We start from the raw sequence: 21,569 nt of genomic DNA on the forward strand, positions 1-21,569 counted from the left end.
GAGATAATTAATGCATGGCGGGGACTGCAGAACAAGAGAACTCAATCACAGCATGGTTGTCTGATGGATGTTGCACAGCTAGATCCTCACTTGGTTGAGTGCCGCCAACCTCACCGTCAGCACAGGAAAGGTCCAGATCATCATCAGCTGGCTGGATGGCTCTATTTTTAGTCTGTGAGGACCTTGATGCCGGGCATTCCTCCACTATCTGCGGTCTCTCCCCTTTGTGCGCCAGCTTGTCCTGCATGAATATAGATGGAGAAAATGTAAGCAGGATGCCTGCCAGGTCAGGTGAGGATGCCTGGCATGTGTGGGAGCTGAGTAGTGCCATGGACAGGATGAGGACACGATCTGTAGGACAGGTGAAGGTGCATGAAATAAAGTAAATGGTGGCGTCCTTTGAGCTGGCAGCGAGTGAGATCCCTGTGGATGTGTGATGGGTTTGTGAATTGAGTGATAAGAAGAGCAACTTACCTTGGCAGAACAGAGGAGATCATTCATCCTCTTTTGGAGGATGTTGGTGCTATCCACCCACTGCCACCCCCTCCCATGCTAGATTTGTCACCTTGGATGAAGTTCTTCACCCAAGTGGGGGTAGAGACATTGCATCCAGTAGGTACTCAAGGGAGGTGTCACAAAATTTGGGGGCGGCATTTTCCCTTCCTTTGGCAGCCATCAGTTCCCAGCAGTTTCCTACCCATTGAAGAGTGCTAGCTCTGCCCTGGCACCCAGTTTACTGAAGACCTGAGGTGATGGTGGAACTGGCGAATCAGAGGCCACCCCACCAGCGAGCCATTGTAAAACCCATGCCAATCAATTTTTTTAAACAAAGTGCGCACAATACAGTGGAAAAAGTCGCCACTACCGTCAATGGGTCACATGCCGACTTCCCTGACCGATATCAGACTTTGCCAATTTCTGGGACAATTCTGCCCTCCATCAATGCTGTTCACAACAAAACATGGGAGATATATGTCAATGTCACAGAATAATTTACTTCTACCTATTTTCAGGAAGACAATTTTCTTCCATTTAGCATTTTCTGTGGATTGCTCATAGTCAAGTTGAAGAATTTACCCAGTAAGAAAATCGCAGGATACGAATTTGTGTTCCACCATTAATGCACTAATTCACCAACAGAATGTGCCAGACAGCTGCTTTTGATGTTGTAATGTTTTAAGTTTTAACCTTCTGAACCCTAACACTGTTAGACTTTATGAGAGGCTACAAACTAGGATAGTACTAGTTTCAGAATCCATCCATGCAATTGGACACAGGAATTAAAGAGGTGGTTGTGAATCAGCCACCATTACACGCTCCACCAAATTCTTCTTTTCTTTGACTTTGGGTAGCATGTATAAAGCAGCAGGAAAATGTATAATAGGTAGAGGAGGGAATGTATAAATGGGCAGGCGATCACTAACACATGGTTTATGCTTCCAAAGCTGCAAGTTCTACCCACTGGTCTACTGGGGTAGAATCCTACAAGTGTCATCCTACTAGCCCAAGTGGCTATTCCCCATGTACCAGCATACTTAGTGATTGGCTAAAGACTATTTTACCATAGGCAGTATCACAGCCAAGTACAACTTGCCCTTAATCAATAATCCATTGGGTATCTTCTCTAGTAGAGGTCCACGATCAGAACATGGAACCTTAGGTGATTTTGTTCCCCCCCATAACTAAGGGTATTGGATCCTTTCCAATGATGGTCTTGGTTTAGATGAGCTGTATCATCACAGACCAAGGATCAAATCTGGGACATTTCTGCAATGTATGGCTCATTTCCATACTGATGCTGAATTTACTCATCAAACCATCGAGAATAGGATTAAAAATTAAGAAACAAAATGTCACGGTTGGGTAAAGATTTTGTCTCAACATGATTTATCATGCAAGTGTGCATTTATCCACACAGCAAGTATTTACCATCCAGCAGTTTTTGCAAACTATTTCTCATTACATGGATGTTTTCTATCCCTATGAAATGGAATTTTATGTTCGAATAGTTGTCTTCATTTTCATATCCTTTTCCTGCTGCTCGGTTTGCCATTGCGTTTAGCTGAAAAAAAAATACAAGTGAAGAGTTTAAAACAGCCTGAGGTAAAATCACATCTGAATTGCATTTAGGACTTGTTTAATTCATACATCAAAAAAGAGAAATGTCATACTTTTAATCTTATATCCTTTGGTCACAGAATCAGTGTTACATAGCCTTCTGAGTTTGAGAGCAATTTTATTCCTAGATTACCGTCAAGAAAAATCAAATTAAAACAGCTGTGAGCGAAAAATAACGGCTTACTTAGTCAAATTTCTCTTTTAAAAATGGTGACCATAATCAGAAAATTCAAGTTTAAATGGGAAATCAGGGCAAGTTAAATAAAAAATCCTGCACACTTAGGGCAGAATTTCCCCCCCCACCGTCTGGGGGAAAGTTGATGGGCAGGCGCGCTTCCGATCGGCACTCCCAATCGGAGGCGCGGTGCCATTTTACGTGGGTAGGCCTAGCGTGACATCCGCAGGGAAGCGCAGCGGGCGGGAGGAATGCCTAAAAATCAAGAGTGCACTCTTTCGCGCATGCGCACAAAAGAGCGCACTCATCTCCCTGAGGCTAAGTGCTGATCAGGGAGATCACCTTTACTTTCAAAAATATTAAAAATAGAAAACAAAAAATTCCTTTATATGTCCCCTCATGTGACAATGTCACATGAGTTGGGACATGTTCATAATTTACAAAAAAACTTTATTAAAATTTTTAAAACCCTACATGAAACCTCATCCCGCCGGTGGATGAGGTTTCATGTTTTTTCTACTTCCCGCCGGGGCTCCTGGCCTGCCCGCCAACCTTAAGGTTGGACAGGCAGGTCCACTAATTACTTTAATTGCTCTGTCAATGGCCTCATTTGGCCACTGACAGGTCGGCAGGCCCGCCGTTATTTTTGCTGCACCTCCACCTTCCTGAAAATTTAAATGAGGCACAGTAACATCTGGAGTTCCGCCCAACATCACTGCACATCATTTAAGTGTCGGCGAGCGGGCCCCGCCCCCACCTGCTGACAGTAAAATCCTGCGCTGAATGTGGCAGCAAACCAATAAACTGATCAATGATCTCAATGTTAAGCTGGGGCTGGGTCAGTCCATATAGGGGGTGCAGGGTGAATGAGAAATTTGCTGAGGTACAGGGTGATTTTGGAGATAAAAATTCTACCTGGACAGATGATAACGTATTGGCTACCCATTGTATGCTCTGCTTGGTAGCTATACCTCTTGAAGTCAGTCTAAGTGAATATTGGGTGAGGTGTTTAACAGGTGGTCTGTTCAATACTGCTTGTTTTGTGCTACTGCTCAAGAGAAATTTCTCTCCTTTGATTCCTGGCCTCAAGTAAATATTCAGGCTCAGGCTCGGACCAGAACTCAGCAGAAATCACCGGGGACCTGCAGGAATGTTCTGCAACGCTGATAGTATTTGAAAAATCCCAAGGACATGTTTAAAAAATATACTTTGCTCAAACTTTTATCTGGCACAAACAAGCACTCACTTTATCTCAAAGCAACTCTTGCCTCACCTATCTACTTATACTGCACAGCTTCAACTAACACCAACTACAATAACATCTCCACCTGGTATCAATGTCTGACCTATTAACTATGTCTGACCTGTTAACCGTGTTATGCAATACATTGAAAAACTCAAATGTCAGCCATGGCTCATTGGCAGCACTCTCAGCTCAAGTCACAAATTTGTCAGTTCAAGCCCCACTTCAAAGGCAAGCACATAATCAAAGATGACACTTCAATTCAGTACGAATATAGTACTGTGTCCTCAGAGGGGTTGTCTTTCATATATAGTGCTAAACCAAGGGCCTGGTGATCGTCTCAAGTCGATGCAAAAGATCCTACAGCACTATTACAAGAAGAACAAGTATCTTCACCAATGTTTCCCGCTTAGCCAATATTATTAAAACAAATTAATTGATCATTTATTTCTCTGCAGTTATGGGTCTTGGCCATATTTGTCACAACATTTCCTACATTAAAATAGTGGCTGCACTTCAAACAAATATTACCCACTGCGAAGTAAATGTAAAGATATGATCATAATATCACTAAATCAATTAATTACTTACAGCTTACAATTGGTCTGGTCCATTATTTTCCTTTAACATGCAGTTTAAATTATTAGACAATGATATTACAAACTCTGCTACCTCCCTGCTGATGCCTATGGGAAAACACTGAACTTTTTGGTTTACTTACTTCCACATAGCTAAAAATAGGCTTGAAAATGCACATTCTGGAAATGTTTAGATTAGGAACAATTAAATATTGTAGAAATAATTTTTATTTTGTAACAAAAATGTAGTCTTATGAGTTATTTACAGACTCTTATTGACAAAGGAAGCTATTTTGAATTTACATTTCCTCTTTTTAATAATCATTTATTTATAAGCTCATCAAATTCATTCTTGGAGATGTTCAATGATATTTTAATAAATGGTCTGATCTAGTTTTCCAATCAGGCTCAGTGGATATTGATCAGAGTGATATTAAGTCATTTCAGCATATATACTTGGCAGTGATCCTTACAACCTTCCTCCTTCCCCTTCCTCACTTAGTAGAGCCAAGGCTAATTGCAAAGCTCCCACCACCACTCATTGGAGATCAGATAACTTAGCACAGGCCAAGGAACATAGTTGGGATTTTCTCAGTCTGCAACACTTAGTATTTACTGCCTTAAACAGCTGAATTACAATCGAAAAATTTTAGAGCATACAATTAATGATGGATTCCTTTGTTGTAGCAGTAATGGCTCTTTACCTTTGGCCGGGTATCAACAACATACAAGAAATCACTTCCTGGATTTGACTTCCTGATGGCCTGAAGCATCTGTTCATCTTCAAGGCACCGAGCACTGAAACCTGATAGAGGTTGGCTGCTTCTACAAATAGCACCCTGGACACAGAAAAGCACAGAAATCAGAGGAATTTGCTTCACAATAAATCATTCATCTTCTTTTACTCGAGATGTTTCACCTTACCCCAAATTCCAAATAAAATTAATTTCCATATTTGTACAAACCATCTCCAAAATGACAAGGACTTCGATTTGACTTTGGGCTGTGTACACATAAGCCATATAAACCATCCTGTAGAAATCAAAATGCTTTCTAAAACATGAGAAGGGAAGAAGAGGAAGCTCTTCAATCTGTGTACTCTTGTACATTTCAATGGCCAGCTCAAAAATTGCCTTAGCAATGACCTAGAAACAGGACACATCCTGATCTTTACTCAGGGGGTGCTGTGCCAAAGCAAACTGAAGTAAGAGTTGCAAATAACTTATAGGAAAAGCAAAAATCTAAAAGGGACATGCAAACAACTTCCAATCAGCTGCATATACTGATCTGAACAAACAGCCATGCATAACAAATTAAAACACTTCCTGCGAAGATTGTCCCTTACCCCGTTCTACAGAACCATAGAAGTATACAGTACAAAAAGGAAGTCACTAGCTCATTGTACTGCAGTAGCTGTTTGCTATAGCAATCCTAAACTGATTCCACTGTCCTGTTTTCTCCCCATATTAATGCATCTTCTTCTGCCTTAAATATTTATCCAATTTTCCCTTAAAAAATTCCAAAGATTTCTGCAACAACAACAACAAAGCATTCCTTGCACTAAAACCTTTTTACATGAAGATATTTCTCCTTGTCTCTCATTCTCAATGATAATTTTAAAATGACGACTCATATTCCGTGTCTCCCCAACCACAGGAAATAGTCTTTCCCTATGAATTCAATCCGAACCCTTCATAATTTTAAACGCCTTTATTAAGTCTACTTTTAGCTTTCTATGCTCTGGTAGAAATAGTCCCAAGGTCTTATAGAGTTTATCATCCTTAGTATCATCCTAGAGGATCCATGTTGTATGCTCTCTATGTCTTCAATATCCTTTCTGTCACAGACATCTAAAGCTCTGACTGTGGTGTTACCAGTATCATGTGAAATGTTATTATTCCTTTACTCTTGTATTCTATGGATTTATTTCCAAAGCCCATAATTAATACTTTACCTGCTTGCACTTATGTTTTTGAATTCCTAAATCTCTCCTTTCCGCACTCCCTTCAGCGTTTTGTTTTGAGCACATATTACCAATTATTGGTTTTCTTCCCAAAACATTGCTCCACACTTATACACAAATATATTTAGATTTTCAACACTATTAAAGAGATTTCCACAGGAAAAAATATTTGAACAAAAACTGAAGATTTTTTTTAAAATGAAGTGTTTGAGAAATTGTACATACATTGTTATCCTGGCAGAAATAACAGAGAACAGGAAAGCGACCTCTGCTCCTGAATTTGGAGCTGCCAACTATAACCGGTGTAGAGGCCGATTTTGGTACATACAACTCAGCAGGGTACGTATCACAAACCTGTGATGGAGAAAAGAGCTTAATGAACAGAAATTAAGCAATTGCTGCTACAATTTTGACTCAATCAAATAATTGTCAATGTTTGATAGAAAATTAAAAAGCTATTTAGGAATAAGTACATCAAGAGCTGCTAAAATAATTCTACAAACCACCAGGTGTCATTGATATTCCTGCATTAAAGTAACAAGCAATCATTTGAATTAATTATTTTAACTTGCAGACCATATTATTACAGAGGTGTATAGAGGTCCGCAGTCTCATGCTTAACACAAAATGCTTACATTAAATATTGCAGTCCACATTCAGGACTACATGAATATTGCTTGCATCTTTGGAGCATAAATTTACACAACAACCTAACATCAAGTATTTAGTTGAACATTTGATTCCAATCTAAAGGGCTCTAGCTTTGTTTTTTTTTAGAACAAACTCTATGTCCCGAAACACTAAAAAAATTACACACAGTATTGCTGGTAGCAACTAAGGTAACATTTTGCTAATGAAAAGTCAGAAATGAACAACTATTATTTCTCTGGGTCCATTATAACTCTCTCTGTTCAGCAAGAACAGGGCAGCAGTGCCTGAAACTCATGGGTATATACTTCTCACACACATTCAATTATTGCCATTCTCCCAGCAGACTCTGCATGAGCAGTTCCCACCAGGAACCTAATTCTAAAATGATGTACTTAGGAGCCTTTTACAATTTTGAGGGACCAATGAACTGAATGTGGACCATATTCACACACCCATTGGTGCCAGGGGAAGAATTTTCCCATCGGTGATCGGGGGCGGGGCCCGCTTGCCGACGCATAAAATGACGCGTGATGATGTCGGATGGGCGCCCCGATGTCACCATGCGTCATTTAGATTGTCAGTTTGGTGGGAGCGCAGCCATGTCAGCTGTGCACCCGCCGAACTGTCAAAGGCTTATTAAGGTCACTAACAAAGTAATTCATAGAATCACAATGCAGAAGAGGCCCTTCAGCCCATCGAGTCTGCACCGACACGTGAGAAACACTTGACCTACCTACCTAATCAATTTACTTGCACTTGGCCCATAGCCTTGAATGTTATGACGTGCCAAGTGCTCATCCAGGTACTTTTTAAAGGATGTGAGGCAACCCGCCTCCATCACCCTCCCAGACAGTGCATTCCAGACCGTCACCACCCTCTGGGTAAAAAAGTTTTTCCTCACATCCCCCCTAAACCTCCTGCCCCTCACCTTGAACTTATGCCCCCTTGTGACTGACCCTTCAACTAAGGGGAACAGCTGTTCCCTATCCACCCTGTCGTGCCCCTAATAATCTTGTACACCTCGAGCAGATCACCCCTCAGTCTTCTCTGCTCCAACGAAAACAATCCAAGTCTATCCAACCTCTCTTCATAACTTAAATGTTTCATCCCAGGCAACATCTTGGTGAATCTCCTCTGCAACCCCTCCAGTGCAATCACATCCTTCCTATAATATGGTGACCAGAACTGCACACAGTACTCCAGCTGTGGCCTCACCAAGGTTCTATACAACTCCAACATGACCTCCCTACTTTTGTAATCTATGCCTCGATTGATAAAGGCAAGTGTCCTATATGCCTTTTTCACCACCCCACTAACAAGCCCCCTCCGCCTTCAGAGAGCTATGGACACACACACCAAGGTCCCTTTGTTCTTCAGAACTTCCTAGTGTCATGCCGTTCATTGAATACTTCCTTGTCAAATTACTCCTTCCAAAATGTATCACCTCACACTTTTCAGGGCTAAGTTCCATCTGCACTTATCTGCCCATTTGACCATCCCATCTATATCTTCCTGTAGCCCAAGACACTTAACCTCGCTATCAACCACCCGGCCAATCTTTGTGTCATTCGCAAACTTACTTATTCCCCCCCAATATAGTCATCTATGTCGTTATATAAATGATAAATAATAGGGGACTGAGCACAGATCCCTGTGGTATGCCACTGGACACTGGCTTCCAGTCACTTAAGCATCCTTCTGTCATCACCCGCTGCCTCCTACAACCAAGTCAATTTTAAATCCACCTTATCAAATTACCCTGTATCTCATGTGCATTTGCCTTCTTTATAAATCTCCCATGTGGGACCTTGAAACTGTTAAGAATGCTGCCCATCCAATCTTAAGAGCTCAGGCATTTTTCATGAAACCTCATCCACGGGTGGGATGAGGTTTCATTAAGGGTTCATTAATTAAATAAAATTTTTTGAAAAAAATTAATGGACACGTCCCAGCTCATGTGACAGTTTTACACAAGGGTACATGCCCTTAAAATTTTTTTTGATCTTTATTACATTTTTCAAGACTTAAACTAATCTCCCTGAGGCACGGGAGTGCACCGCGCTTCCGGGTGTGCATCACGCTGGGCGGGCCTTAATTGGCCTGCCCACATAAAATGGTGGCGCACACCCGATCGGGGGCACCGATCAGGTTCGTGCTCGCTCCTGCCAGCTCCCGCACAAGCCCCCCAATGGGAGAAAAATTCAGCCCCAAGTATTGAACAGCCCAACCAATGGTCCTTAAAACATCTCTCCAGAAAAAGTATGTTTTCTGTAGATGGGGAAAGTGAGGAAATGGGTGGTTGGTATTAAAGATTTTTGTGGAGCCATGAGGAGCATGAATTCCACTCCTGGCCCCACAAAAATCTTCCAGTCACCACTAGCTTGCCTATCTCCCACTGCCTATACTGGATAAGATTTCCAGCTCATTCCCAGGTTGGAGCACCCAGAATTCAAGACCCGCTCCTTTCAACTGGCAAGCTGTCTGTGTGTGCCACATTTGGGAGCAGACCAGTTGTAGCTCATCATCAATATTGAAATGAGGCTTGGTCCCAAGAATGGCTTGGGTCTCACAGCAACGACTTTGTATAAGTAGTGCATATATTTTTTGCCTAAAATTAAAATTGACCCCTTCATCTCTATCTGCATACTGAAGTTCCTGTTTTTACTTCTGGATTTGTCGATTTACTATTGAACCTGCTCACTTCGTGTTCTCCCACTTGTTTACGAGAATATTGGAAAAGATATGGGAAGCTGTGATTCACATTGATCTTCACTCTTTTCTACATCCTTGTAAGTAACTACATAAAAATTACCTCTGACAAGAAAGATCCCTGGGACTCTGCTAAGCAATTTTTCATGTGAAGAATCAGCTTAAGAGTACAACTACCTTCTAAGTAATGTTGCTAAATATTTAATTCTTTATACAGCAAGATAAATCTCAGCTATGTCACCGAATTCCCTCTTATAGTTTGAATTAAGTGGTAGGGTACTGTGGATTCTCTTTAGAATGATTTTATTCTGCTGAACTGACAACAGATTGAGCCTCATTTTATTAAATCTTAGTCAATAGAATCAATGCTTTTACATTTTAATATGCTAAAATATTTATAACATCCAGCTAGTGCAGAAGCAATGTGAGAGTTTAGAAAATGTAAGACTTGTGATCATTTCTATTCCTAAACTTACCCCATAGTCTCTATTTACATGAGAAACTTGCCACAAGCTATTAGGAACCCCCATGCGGTTGTATTCAGCCTTGAGATCAATCAGATTCCAGCCTCGGTCCCTCTCATTTTTTTCTTGCTTTGGGTTAAATGAGAAGCAATACAATTCTTCATACTTTACTAAAAACATCACAAAGACAAAACCATTAGTAAACTTTCATTTCCTGTTGTTCATCTAGCTTACATTAACTTTTAAGCTATTCAGCACAATCAGACCAGTTAATGTTGCAACTAAAATAATATTTTTTTTAAAATACTATACTTTCAATGGGGAAAATAAACAAGCACAGCAAGGAAAACCAATAGTCATATCAAGATACCCTTATTCTTAACTTTTCTTCCATGTACCATAACTGCTGACCAAAACCTATATGACCTTTTGAGGAGGTTTCGTGAATATATGCTGCTTAACGGTTTAGCTTCCACCATCAGCAAACATGTTGAAGAATGAAGCTTTGTATAATGGCTTTGGTATGGAATTTTAATGCTATATCACATCAAAAGTACTCAACTAAAAGTCTTATTTTTTGTTTAAAAACATGCTTGTGGGGCTGCCTTGGTGCTATGGTAAGCCAATGAATTGTGTGGTGTTGTACTGAGCCATTTTAATATTATAAGTAAAATGCATATGTGGGAAGCTTCATTTACTTCAAAATCTGTCACAGGGCAGATTCAGAAATGTGAAGCACTTATAGAGAACAGTCTGTTTAGAGAGCATGTCCAGATAAGGCAGATTCACAAACTTACAATCATAATACTGATACAAGTAAATGTATAGCACTACTTGATAGTAAACATAAAATTTACTCTATATCAAGCAAGTAATGATGCAATTACCCAGCTTTAATATGCGCAAATCTGATTATCCCAATTTAATTTACAATGGGATTCCAATGCAATCAAAAGATCTAGGAACATAGAAAACATTGGGATTTGCAAAATGCCCAATATGCTAGACATAAGGTATTAAGCAAGCATTCCAATTTGTCTAGAGATAAAATAAAGGTCACATATCTGCAGACAATGAATACAAAGGTTTCAATTGTGTACTTAGTTTTTCATTGGAATCACATTTAGATTATCACTTCAAATACAATCTTCCACTCATGTGCATTACAACAATAGCATCAATTACAAACAGACACATGGAAGACCCAATTAGAGCACACAATTTCTATTTAGTTTGCTTATGGAACGTGGGAATCATTGGCAAGGCCTGCATTTATTGTGCATCCCTAATTGCCCTCGAAAAGGTGGTGGTGAGCCACCATAGTATCATGGGATCATTAAGACAATATTCCTTTGAGGCAGTCTCTGCTAAACAAGTGTCTTAGATTTTATTTTGCCCAAGGACATCGAGCTTTTTAAAAATATTTTATCTTATAATGCTACACAAGTATCCAAATTACAGTTCAAGTGAAAAAGTGATAAAGGAAAAAAATAAACTGTAATGCTAGGAGTCCAAAATAAAAGTACAAAATGTTGGCAATATGTGGGAGATCACTCAGCTTCTGAAAAGAAAATGTAATGCTACAATGGAAAAAAAGGGACCTCAAAATTTCTGGTGGTAGGCAGTCAGAGTTGTAGCTACTCGGGGTTTCGCCTGCAAGTTTACCCTAGTGTCCACTTATCTCAATTCCTGGGAACGGTCCAGTAGCACTAAGAGAATAGGTAATGCAACATTTATGCCAATCCTTGTGTGCCCACCCCAGAATTTTAGAATGGTATTCTGTCTACAACATTGCCACTCCAGCCAAATATCCTGACTTTTTTTTTTAAAAGCTGAATGAACTGTCTTTTTCCACTTTCCTATTGATAATCAAATGCAAATCAAAACGTTGAAAGATGGACCCTACTGTGGCTAGTATGCAATGTTGACAAACAAAGAGCAAGAAATAGGTGCTGGAGTAGGCCATTTGGCCCTTCAAGCCTGCTCTGCTACTCAATAAGATAATAGTTGCTCTTCTACCACAACCTTGCCTTCTCACATCAACTCCACTGTACGTCTACATCATGTGGTCATACTGCCAGCCCTTGTGCGCGCGTCCGCGAAATGAAAACTTCTGCCCAGAGAATGGCAGCTTAAGGGTCTTAATAGGCCTCTTAATTGTCGGAAGGCGCGCTGCCACCTCTCGTGCATACCTGCTGATCGAGAGTGCACGATGACGTCGGGTCACTCACCCAACATCACCGTGCACTATTTCACTCCCATTTGGGTCAGGCGCACATCCGCCCGCGGGACAAAAAATTCTACCCAGCGAATTTATACAACCAGAATCCAGGATTTGCCAGTTTTCAATGTGACTTGTAATATCACCATACAAATGCATTCTAAGGCATGGAAAATAGAATGCAGGTCCCAGTGAGGATGTTTTTCTGAAAACACTTAAGCACTGAGATAAAAGATTAAAAAAATTACTGTTTCATGCTGTACCTGAAAATGTGTTCATAATTTGAAGAGAGGCTTGGAGAAAGTGCAATTACAGGAATCTCATATATAGGGCCCAATAACTTAGAGATGGGACCAGTTTTACAAGCCGAAATACGTTTGGGCAGTAGGATTTCTAGGTGATTGTAAAGATGGTGGAGATTTGGGAGTAATTTATTTGCACCTGTAATCTTTTAGTGTGTATTTGGTTTCTAGTTCATTTACGCATATCACGGAGTACAAAAACATAGGAAATTCCAGGTATTTACTAATTATTTTTCTCTTCTCAAGTGATTTTTCTAACATTTTAAGTTGGCTAGGAGTTTATTTAAATCTTAATTCAGATCTTGATTAAATCCACCAAGGTTTTGTGTTCAGTATCACAGTTTCTATTCAAAACAAGCTGATCAACTAGAAAAACCATACCTGGGCGTGATAAACGAATTAACGAAATGTAAATATCATGGCAATCTCTTTCTTGTGAAATGATAAACTGGATGACCTGGAAGTTTTTGCAACGAATAAGCAGGGGACAGCCTGTTGCAGTTGTTGCTTGCTTTTCCACAGCACAGATCTGACTATGAAGTATCTAACGGAAAAAGTAAATAAGCCACACATATTGTGAAATATCTACTGCCTGTTTTCTAGGAAATGATCATAGGATACCAGTAGAACTGCACATTTTGTCTTAGGAACTAACCAACAAAAAAAAAAGCTCTTTAATCTGAGCAACTGTGCCTCCCAGCTTACTTTCATCGGAAAATTTGAATATTCAATTTTCACTTCCTTCAACCAAGTCATCAACATACACAGTGTGTATAAAGGCCTTGTGTAGCTTTAAACTTTAATAACTTTGGATGTATAAATGATAGAAAGTTTTTCATCCAATTGTTAACTGATTTCCTGTCTGGTGCATTTTTCTTGTAATAAGCAGTGAATTTTCTTCTCCTAACTGCAATGAATTTCAGTTCCACTAGCCCTAACACACAGCTGGAGTTTTCTTCTACTATCGCTATTCTCAATCAGGAAAACATTAAAACAACATTAACAAAAAAACTTTATGCTTTCATATGCCTTTTATAGTCTGCTTCTATTATGTTATTCAAGTTTAAAGTTGCATAAGGTCCTTATAAATAGCCTGTATATGATGAAAAGCTGAGACCCCAGTACAGATCCCAAACCACTTGTCATATCCCACCAGTCAGAGAATGAACCTTGCATTCCCGCTTTCTTTCTTCTAACAAATTATCAACCCATTTCACAAGGTTACCTCCAATCCCATGCCCCTTTGTTTTTGCTAATAATCTTAATAAATGTCATCTGGAAGTCCACATAGGTGATATCTATAGATTCTCCTCCATCCACCATACTAGTGACCTCCTCAAAAAAGCAAACTCAATTAGTCAAGTGTAACCTCCCCCTCACAAATTCTCTTTTAACTTCTTTTAACTCTCTTTGATCAGCTGTTACTCGGCCAAGTACTCAGTCACTTACGATATAACATAGCAATTTGCCCACAACTGGTGTTAAGTTGACATGTCTGCAGTTACCTGCTTTCTCCCTGTCTCCCTTCTTAAATAACGAAGTGACATTTATAATTTTCCAATTCAAAAAAGGCACCATTCTTGAATTGAGAGAGCTGTGGAAAATTGTGACTAACGCAGTTGTATTTTCCTCACCTATTTCTTTTAATACCCTGAGGTGGCAATCATCAGCTCCTAGAGATGATTGAGAGTCTGTTCCAGAGGTTCATCTGGGTCATGTTATTGGCCCATGACAGCAAAATCAGGTACTGACATGTCCTCTGGCCTGTCTAGAATTCAGTTTGATGAACAGCACAGCTGGAGGTGGAAAATTAATCTTCATCTCTGCAACTTGAGAAAATTACATTTTCCCTGGTTTCAGTATAATCCCCAGTAAACATGTTACCTGGATGGACTCTTCTTTTTAAACAGCCCTTTACAGATTGATGAATTTTCCAACAGATTAAAATTTGATAAAGCAACATTCCATAACGTTCTGTCCAACATTGGGCAGACACAGATATAATTCCTTTTCACGCTCTTTGTTACTCTTAATACACGGCCAAGAGAAAATATATAAACTCTATTATTTCCCCTTCTGCCAAGACATCGCAATAATAAAGAAAGTAACAAATATAACAACATGCAAGGAAACATCTACCAAAATACATAAACATCTATCATACAAGTATCATAGAAAACTTTTAAATAGCCATTCAGTTCTGTGAAAGTTAAATGTAACTTACCCAGGTTTCTTTCCGAGATTCAGACAAATGCTCTACAAAAATCAAGTGTGTTGCCGTCAGATACAGCGAACCAACTGATGCTTTCTTTGAGGAGACTCGATCCAGCAAACGAACATTGTCAACCTACAAACATGAAATGAGTGCATAGAAAGTGAAGTTACAATTGAACAGGTAATAAACATAATAAAAATTGTATGTATCATATAATTAAATCCCATTTTGCTCTTCAGTCAAACAACATCAACTTAATATCTGTCATCCTGATTTCCAGAGCAGGATAGCATTTGCAGTTTATGTCAATTTGTTCTGTTATGCAGAACAGCAATGGATATGCTTAAGATATCTAAAGGAAAAAAATCTAAGATACACATTTAGAATTTTCCAAGAATAAACTGCAAATGAACTGTAGTTCACTAATGGGAGTCATACCTATCACAAAGGAAAATACTTGTGGTTATTGGAGGCCAATCACCTCAGTGCCAGCTAGGTCATCGTTTCAAGGCAGTGTCTTAGGCCCAAACATGTTCAGCTGCTTCTCCAAAATAAGGTCAGAAGTGGGGATGTTTGCTGAAGATTGCACAGAGATCAGTAACATTTACAACTCCCCAGATAATGAAACAGTGTGTACCCACATATGAAAAACCTGGACAATATTCATGCTTGGGCTGATATGTGGCAAATAATATTCACACTATAATAGTGCCAATGGTCAACTCCAACAAGAGAAAAACTAACAATCATCATTTGACACTCAACAGCATTACCATCATTAAAACCCCACCATTAACATCCAAGGGGCTATCACTGACCAAAACTTAAATTGGATCGGCTATCTGAACTTAAAGTTGTTAAGGCACCAGGACCAGATGAGATGTATCCAAGAGGAGGCACTGGCCATAAATTTCCAGTCTTCCTTAGACTCAGGAGTGGTGCCAGAGGACTAGAGAATTGCAAATGTTACAACTTTGTTCAAAAAAGGTACAAAGATAAACCCAGCAACTACAGGTCAATCAGTTTAACCTCAGTGGTGGGGAAATTTCTAGAAATTAGGTAACAGAGAAGGTTGATGATGTGGTGTACATGGACGTCCAAAAGGCATTTGATAAAGTGGGAAAAGCTATAGTTCATGGAATAAAAGAGGCAGTGGCAACATGGCTATGAAATTGGCTGAGCAACAGGAAACAGATAGTAGTGGTTAAAGGATATTTTTCAGATTGAAGGAAGGTTTGTAATGGAGCACCCCAGGTGCCAGTGTTGGAACCCTTGCTCTTCCTGATATATATTAATGACTTAAACCTTGGTGTATAGGGCACAATTTCAAAATTTGTGAAAGATAGGAAAATTGGAAGCATTAACTGTGAGGAGGATAGTGTAGAACTTCAAAAGGACATAGACAGTTTGATGGAATGGACGAACAAATTGCAGACAAAACTTAATGCAGAGAAGTTTGACATGTTTCATTTTGGTAGGAAGAAGGCGGAGAAACAATATAAAATTATGGGTACAATTCTAAAAGGGGCGCTGAGCAGAGGGACCTGGCTGTATACGTGTATAGGTCACTAGATGTGGCAAGACGGGTGGAGAATGCAGTTAATAAAGCATACAGCAACATAAGCCTTATTAACAAGAGTCTAAAAGAAAGGAAGCAGGGAAGTTATGCTTAACTTGTAAAAAAAACACTGGTTTGGCCTCAACCGGATTATTGCACCCAGTTTTGGGTGCATCACGTTAGGAAAAGATATGAAGGCATTAGACAGAGTGCAGAACAGATTCATGAGAATAGTCCCAGGGATGAGGATCTTCATTTACATAGATATACTGGAGAAGCTGTTATCCTTAGAGAAGAGGTTTGATAGAGGTATTCAAAATCATGAGGGGTGAGAGTGGATAGGGAAAGAAATGTTCCCATTAGTGGAAGGGTCAAGAATCTGAGGGTGCAAATTTAAAACAATGAACAGAAGAAGCAATGGCAACATGAGGAACAACTTTTTCACAAAGCAAGTGGTTAGGCCCTGGAATGCACTTCCTGAGAGTGTGGGGGAGGCAGGTTCAATCAAGGCATTCAAAAGGGAATTGGATTGTTATTCGTAAAGAAGGAACGTGCAGGGCTATGGGAGAAGGCTGGAGAATGGCACTAGGTGAATTACTGCTATAGAGAACTGGCACAGACACAAAGGGCTAAATGGCCTCCTATGCTATAACACTTCTGTGATTGTTCCCCACACAGTGCATCTCCATTTCAGCCTGACAGTGTCCAATATCGTATTTGCCAGCTAATGCACAGCTGTGTTCTTCTAACTAACTTACCCTTTTAAGATCACATTGGCTAACTGGTGTCGTTCTTCCTCTTTTTTAAAAAATAAACTTTTGAAGTTAGAATTGTAATGGACTTAATTAGTTAAAAAGGCAGATGCCAAAAGCCAATGACCCATTCAGCACATACTCACCAAAGCCAACAGAAGGCTTATGATTTGAATATGCTGGGTTCCAGCCTTCTTCCCCAACTTTCATAAGCCTTGCATAAGAGAGAATCTCTTCACTCAAATAGGATCACTTCCGTGAAGTGGAACATGGTCCAGGGAATCAAGTGCTCAGGCATAGAGTTTCCTGGTCAAACAGCAACAGTATCCCAGTGAGTGAAATGATGCCTACCAGCCATTGCAAGGCTGATAATAAAGACCAACTGGGATCTGCAACTCGTTTTGTAACTTTAAACCAACCTCCACCAAAGGAAACATTCGTTCAGTGCACTTGTTGGGCGGTGGAAAGATGCAGGTGGCAACACTGTGCCCCCAAAGCAGGCAAATTCTGGCAGAATTACCAATCTTTCCAGCCTGACGTGTGACCATAGTGGCACAGTATTACGTTGAGGTGGCCACTCCTTGATACCATATACAATGGGATATCAGCCCTGTGGGTTTTCAGTATCACAAACAGGGAAAATAAAACCTCAGCTTAAAATTTAGCTGTAATATCAATTGCCCTGTGCTCCTACCTGTTAAAGGCAAGTAGATCTTATTTGTCTACTGGTCTTTATAAACATATCCTCAATTTTACTACAGTTAAAGCATAGAAATCTTCCCTTTTCCTGTGGTTTGATTGCCATGTTGTGAATTTAATAATTGCATTTCAGCTAAGCATGGAAAATAGTACAACCTTTTAAAATTGACTAAAGTAAGAGATATTTGATGAAGGTGCATTCCACCATACTTCAAAAGAAATGGTTTCAACAGTGGTTCAGTGTGTTGGAGCGCTCCATAACACAGTACAAATCCACACCACCATCCTTGTAGGAAGTACAGTAGGCTGTACTTCCTACAAAACATTCCCACACGTCGAGGAGAGGAAAATTAAAGACATGATACAATAACATGCAGGTTACTTGTGTGCTTTGAGCCAGTGAGCACACAGAAAAACCCTGACAGCAGCTCACCAACAAATCATAGCGAGCAAGCAGAAGGTGAAGAGATACAGTATAAGCAAGCTGAATTTCGTGCGAAAAATTTGTTTTTAAATAAGACAATCAGCACAATATCAGTTTAGGAAGTACCTCCCCAATACAACAAAATTACTTATAAAAATAGGTACATTCTAGAAGTGCCATTATGAGCACCATTGCAGAAAAAAAATTGCTGCAGTTGCTTGTGACCCTTTGGGGAATGGGCTTTTCTCAACTTGTGGACTGACAGATTGAACTGAATACAAAAAACTTTGGAAGCACAATAAATCAATCCAACATACCACCCAAGGAGTGAGCTCTTTGTGAAGCACAACCAACCTATGTGCTAATCGACTTTGTTTTTGATAAAAGCTATGCTTTTCACTTCGCATTTTCTGAAGTGCAAATACTGATTACTCAAAATGTCCCCTCCGAACAAGAATACCATCTGCTCTTTTACCTAATATTAAAAGGCGGATAAAGTTCTCATGAATAGTATGAAACACAGTTGCAGTACAAGGAAAATATATTATGGTTTTCAGCAAAGGAGAATAAATATTTCAGGCAGGCTGCTATAAGTGCTGTTCTTCTTATCTAGAGAACCAACTAGGGGTTATTTGTGCAAATGCTGATAGATAACATCTCACTTGTAGGGCATAGCCTTACATTTCTTTGTGCTCATCAAAAATTAGATATATTAATACTCAAGGGAATAGATTTCCATTTTTTTCTAAACATGGGCCAGAATCAAGCTTTTTAGGTCCAGAACAGTACAAGCAAAGTACAGGATAAAGCTCTTCTTACACAGTTCCAACAAAGTGTCAAGCCCACAACCCCTTCCTGCACCAGTCTAATTTCTTCTGTTTCCCACACCAGCCACTGTTATGCTGTCTTTGGGTGAGATTTTCAACAACGTGCTAGGAATTCATACTCATTAGAAACTAGGTCAAACTGCATACTTATTTCACACTGGTCCTTCATAGCCAACAAACAGAATTTCACTTTAGTTTGGGCTTCATTCAAACTCCTTTGGTCAGAGTGTAATTGCCAATTCAGAGCCATCTTTCCCTCAGTTCAATAATTTAAATCAGCAAAAGAGATTTGAGTGAAAAGAAACGCAATGCTAGTAGAATGTGACGCATTTTGGGAAGAACAGAAAGAAGAGGGCATTTATACACTAACCTGCTGTGAACATCCTGGGAGTTACTATTGACCAGAAGCTGAACCAGACCAGCCATATAAATGCTGTGGCTACAAAAGCATGTCAGAGGCTGGGAATCCTGCAGTGAATAACTCACCTCCCGACTCCTTCAAACCTGTCCAACATCTACAAGGCACAAGTCAAGAGTGTGATGGAATACTCTCCACTTGCCTGGATGAGTGCAGCTCCAACAACACTTAAGAAGCTTGACACCATCCAGAACAAAACATCCCACTTAACTGGCACCCCATCCACCACCTTAAACAATTGCTCTCTCCACCACTGATGCACCGTGGCAGCAATATGCACAATCTACAAGATGCACTACAGCAACTCACTACTACCCTCTACCACCTAGAAGGACAAAGGCTGCAGTTACCTGGGAATACCACCACCTGCAAGTTCCCCTCCAAGTCACACACCATCCTGACTTGGAAATGTATCATCGTTCCTTTACTGTCGCTAGGTCAACTTCCTGAAACCCCCTTCCTAACAGCACTGTGGTTGTACCTACACCACATGGACTGCAGCGGTTCAAGGCAGCAGCTCACCACCACCTTCTCAAGAGAACTCAGGCATGGGCAATAAATTCTGCCGAGCCAGCGATGCCCATACCCTTGAAAGAATAAAAAAAGATAAAAATTTTAACAGGAGTAAAGGAGTAAAGTAGTGGTTTAGCAGGACATATCCTATGTTGGTCATAATCTGACAGCTTCCTGCAATCCTCCCACAAGCTATGGACTGTAAAGCCCAAGTCTCCTGACATCTAATTGCTACCTCTTGATTTATTGTATCTTGACTCTCCTATTCTTTTCAACTTTGGTGGTAGGCCCTACTGCAATCCTTGCAATTTCACATGTACCTCTCAATGTAAAGGTCTTGTTACCAACAAATTCCTCAGAACCTGACAGTATAATAGTGCATTGGAGGCAGCATTTGTATCTCTTAGCACGGTTTTTAAATTCATTCTTGGGATGCAAGCATCGCTGGCAAGGCCAGCATTTGTTACCATCCTTAACTGCTCTTGTACTGAGTGGCATGCCATTTCAGAGGACAGTTAAGAGTCAATCACATTGCTGTGGATCTGGAGTCACATGTAGGCCAGACTGGATAAAGACAGCAGATTTCCTCCCCTGAAGGATATTAATGAGCCAAGTGGGTTTTTCCAGCCATTACAGTCCCCAAAGTGATGAATTTTAAAAAGAAATTTGAACTTCCACTTAATGACTAAAAGAATAACACATCAAGGTTTCATGTTTTGAGACATTTTACCATTACAAATGACTAAAAAACATTATTAACTAATCACCATCTTTGTAGGCAATTTATACTTTAAAACCACAGAATGGAATACCCCCTTCCTTAGTCTTAGTCCAATCGAAAAACACGTTTCACAGGTATACCTTACACCATCCATTGCATAGGCATTCAGTTTTGTCAGAATCAATCCAAAGTGATTCTTAGCTTCTGAGAGTTTATTCCTGTTCTTTTCTCAGCCTGGTAACTTACAATCTTAAAACTTTCTTTCTCAGTGAGGTTTCTTTTTTCCCCCTGGAGACTCTCACTCTAGTCCAAGCTAGGCAATTCTTTCAGCCTTGTTTTAACTCTCCACAAATTTGATCTTTTCAATCAAAGCACAAGTTTCCACCCGCATTCCTGTGTGGCAAACCACAGAGACCTTTGGCCTCTAGCTACTCACTCTCTCCCAGATCCAGGCAGACTCCAAATGCTGTGTGTGATATTCTAGGGGCAACATTTTCCCCTGTTGGGGGAGAAGGGGGTGTGGGAGCGGGTGTAAGCGGGCAGCCCTCCAATCGGCGCCCCCGATTGGGGGTGCGCCGCCATTTTTCATGGGTGGGCCAATTAAACCCCAGCCAATGACATCAGCACAGAAGCACTGTGAGTTTCCTATGTGGGTGTGAGGGGGAGATACCAAATGCAGAAGTGAGCTCCGATCTTCCTGAGACTAAGCGCTGCCTCAGGGAGATCGGTTCCCAGAGTGAAAAAGTTCTGTCAAGAATTTAATTTACCATCCATGGCCCCTCATGCATAAGTCGGGACATGGACATAACTTTAAATAAAAGTGAAGCTTAATTTTTTAATTCAGTCATGAAACCTCATCCCACTTGTGGATGAGGTTTCATGCTTTTTCAGGTGGACGCCAGTGCTTAAGGTTGGGCGGGCAGGTCCACTAATTGGTTCAATTACTTTTTGAATGGCCTCAATCGGCGATTGACAGGTCAGCGGGTGCACAGCTGACTCGGCTGTGCCCCTGCCAACC

At 40.3% G+C, this 21,569-nt stretch overlaps 1 protein-coding gene across 1 annotated transcript in view; it reads right to left on the reverse strand.

The window, feature by feature from the left end:
- mtmr7b (myotubularin related protein 7b) overlaps window positions 1–21,569 on the reverse strand; it is a 129,563-nt gene that overhangs the window by 92,862 nt on the left and 15,132 nt on the right. Inside the window, exons 2-7 of the mRNA XM_041188124.1 lie at window positions 14,649–14,771; window positions 12,806–12,968; window positions 9,914–10,071; window positions 6,303–6,431; window positions 4,819–4,953; window positions 1,930–2,062 (exon numbers count right to left, since the gene is read on the reverse strand). Of these exons, the coding sequence (XP_041044058.1) occupies window positions 1,930–2,062; window positions 4,819–4,953; window positions 6,303–6,431; window positions 9,914–10,071; window positions 12,806–12,968; window positions 14,649–14,771 (841 nt within the window). The remainder of the gene's footprint in view (window positions 1–1,929; window positions 2,063–4,818; window positions 4,954–6,302; window positions 6,432–9,913; window positions 10,072–12,805; window positions 12,969–14,648; window positions 14,772–21,569) is intronic.

This window comes from Carcharodon carcharias, chromosome 1, assembly GCF_017639515.1.
Source record: "Carcharodon carcharias isolate sCarCar2 chromosome 1, sCarCar2.pri, whole genome shotgun sequence".
Taxonomy (NCBI): domain Eukaryota; kingdom Metazoa; phylum Chordata; class Chondrichthyes; order Lamniformes; family Lamnidae; genus Carcharodon; species Carcharodon carcharias.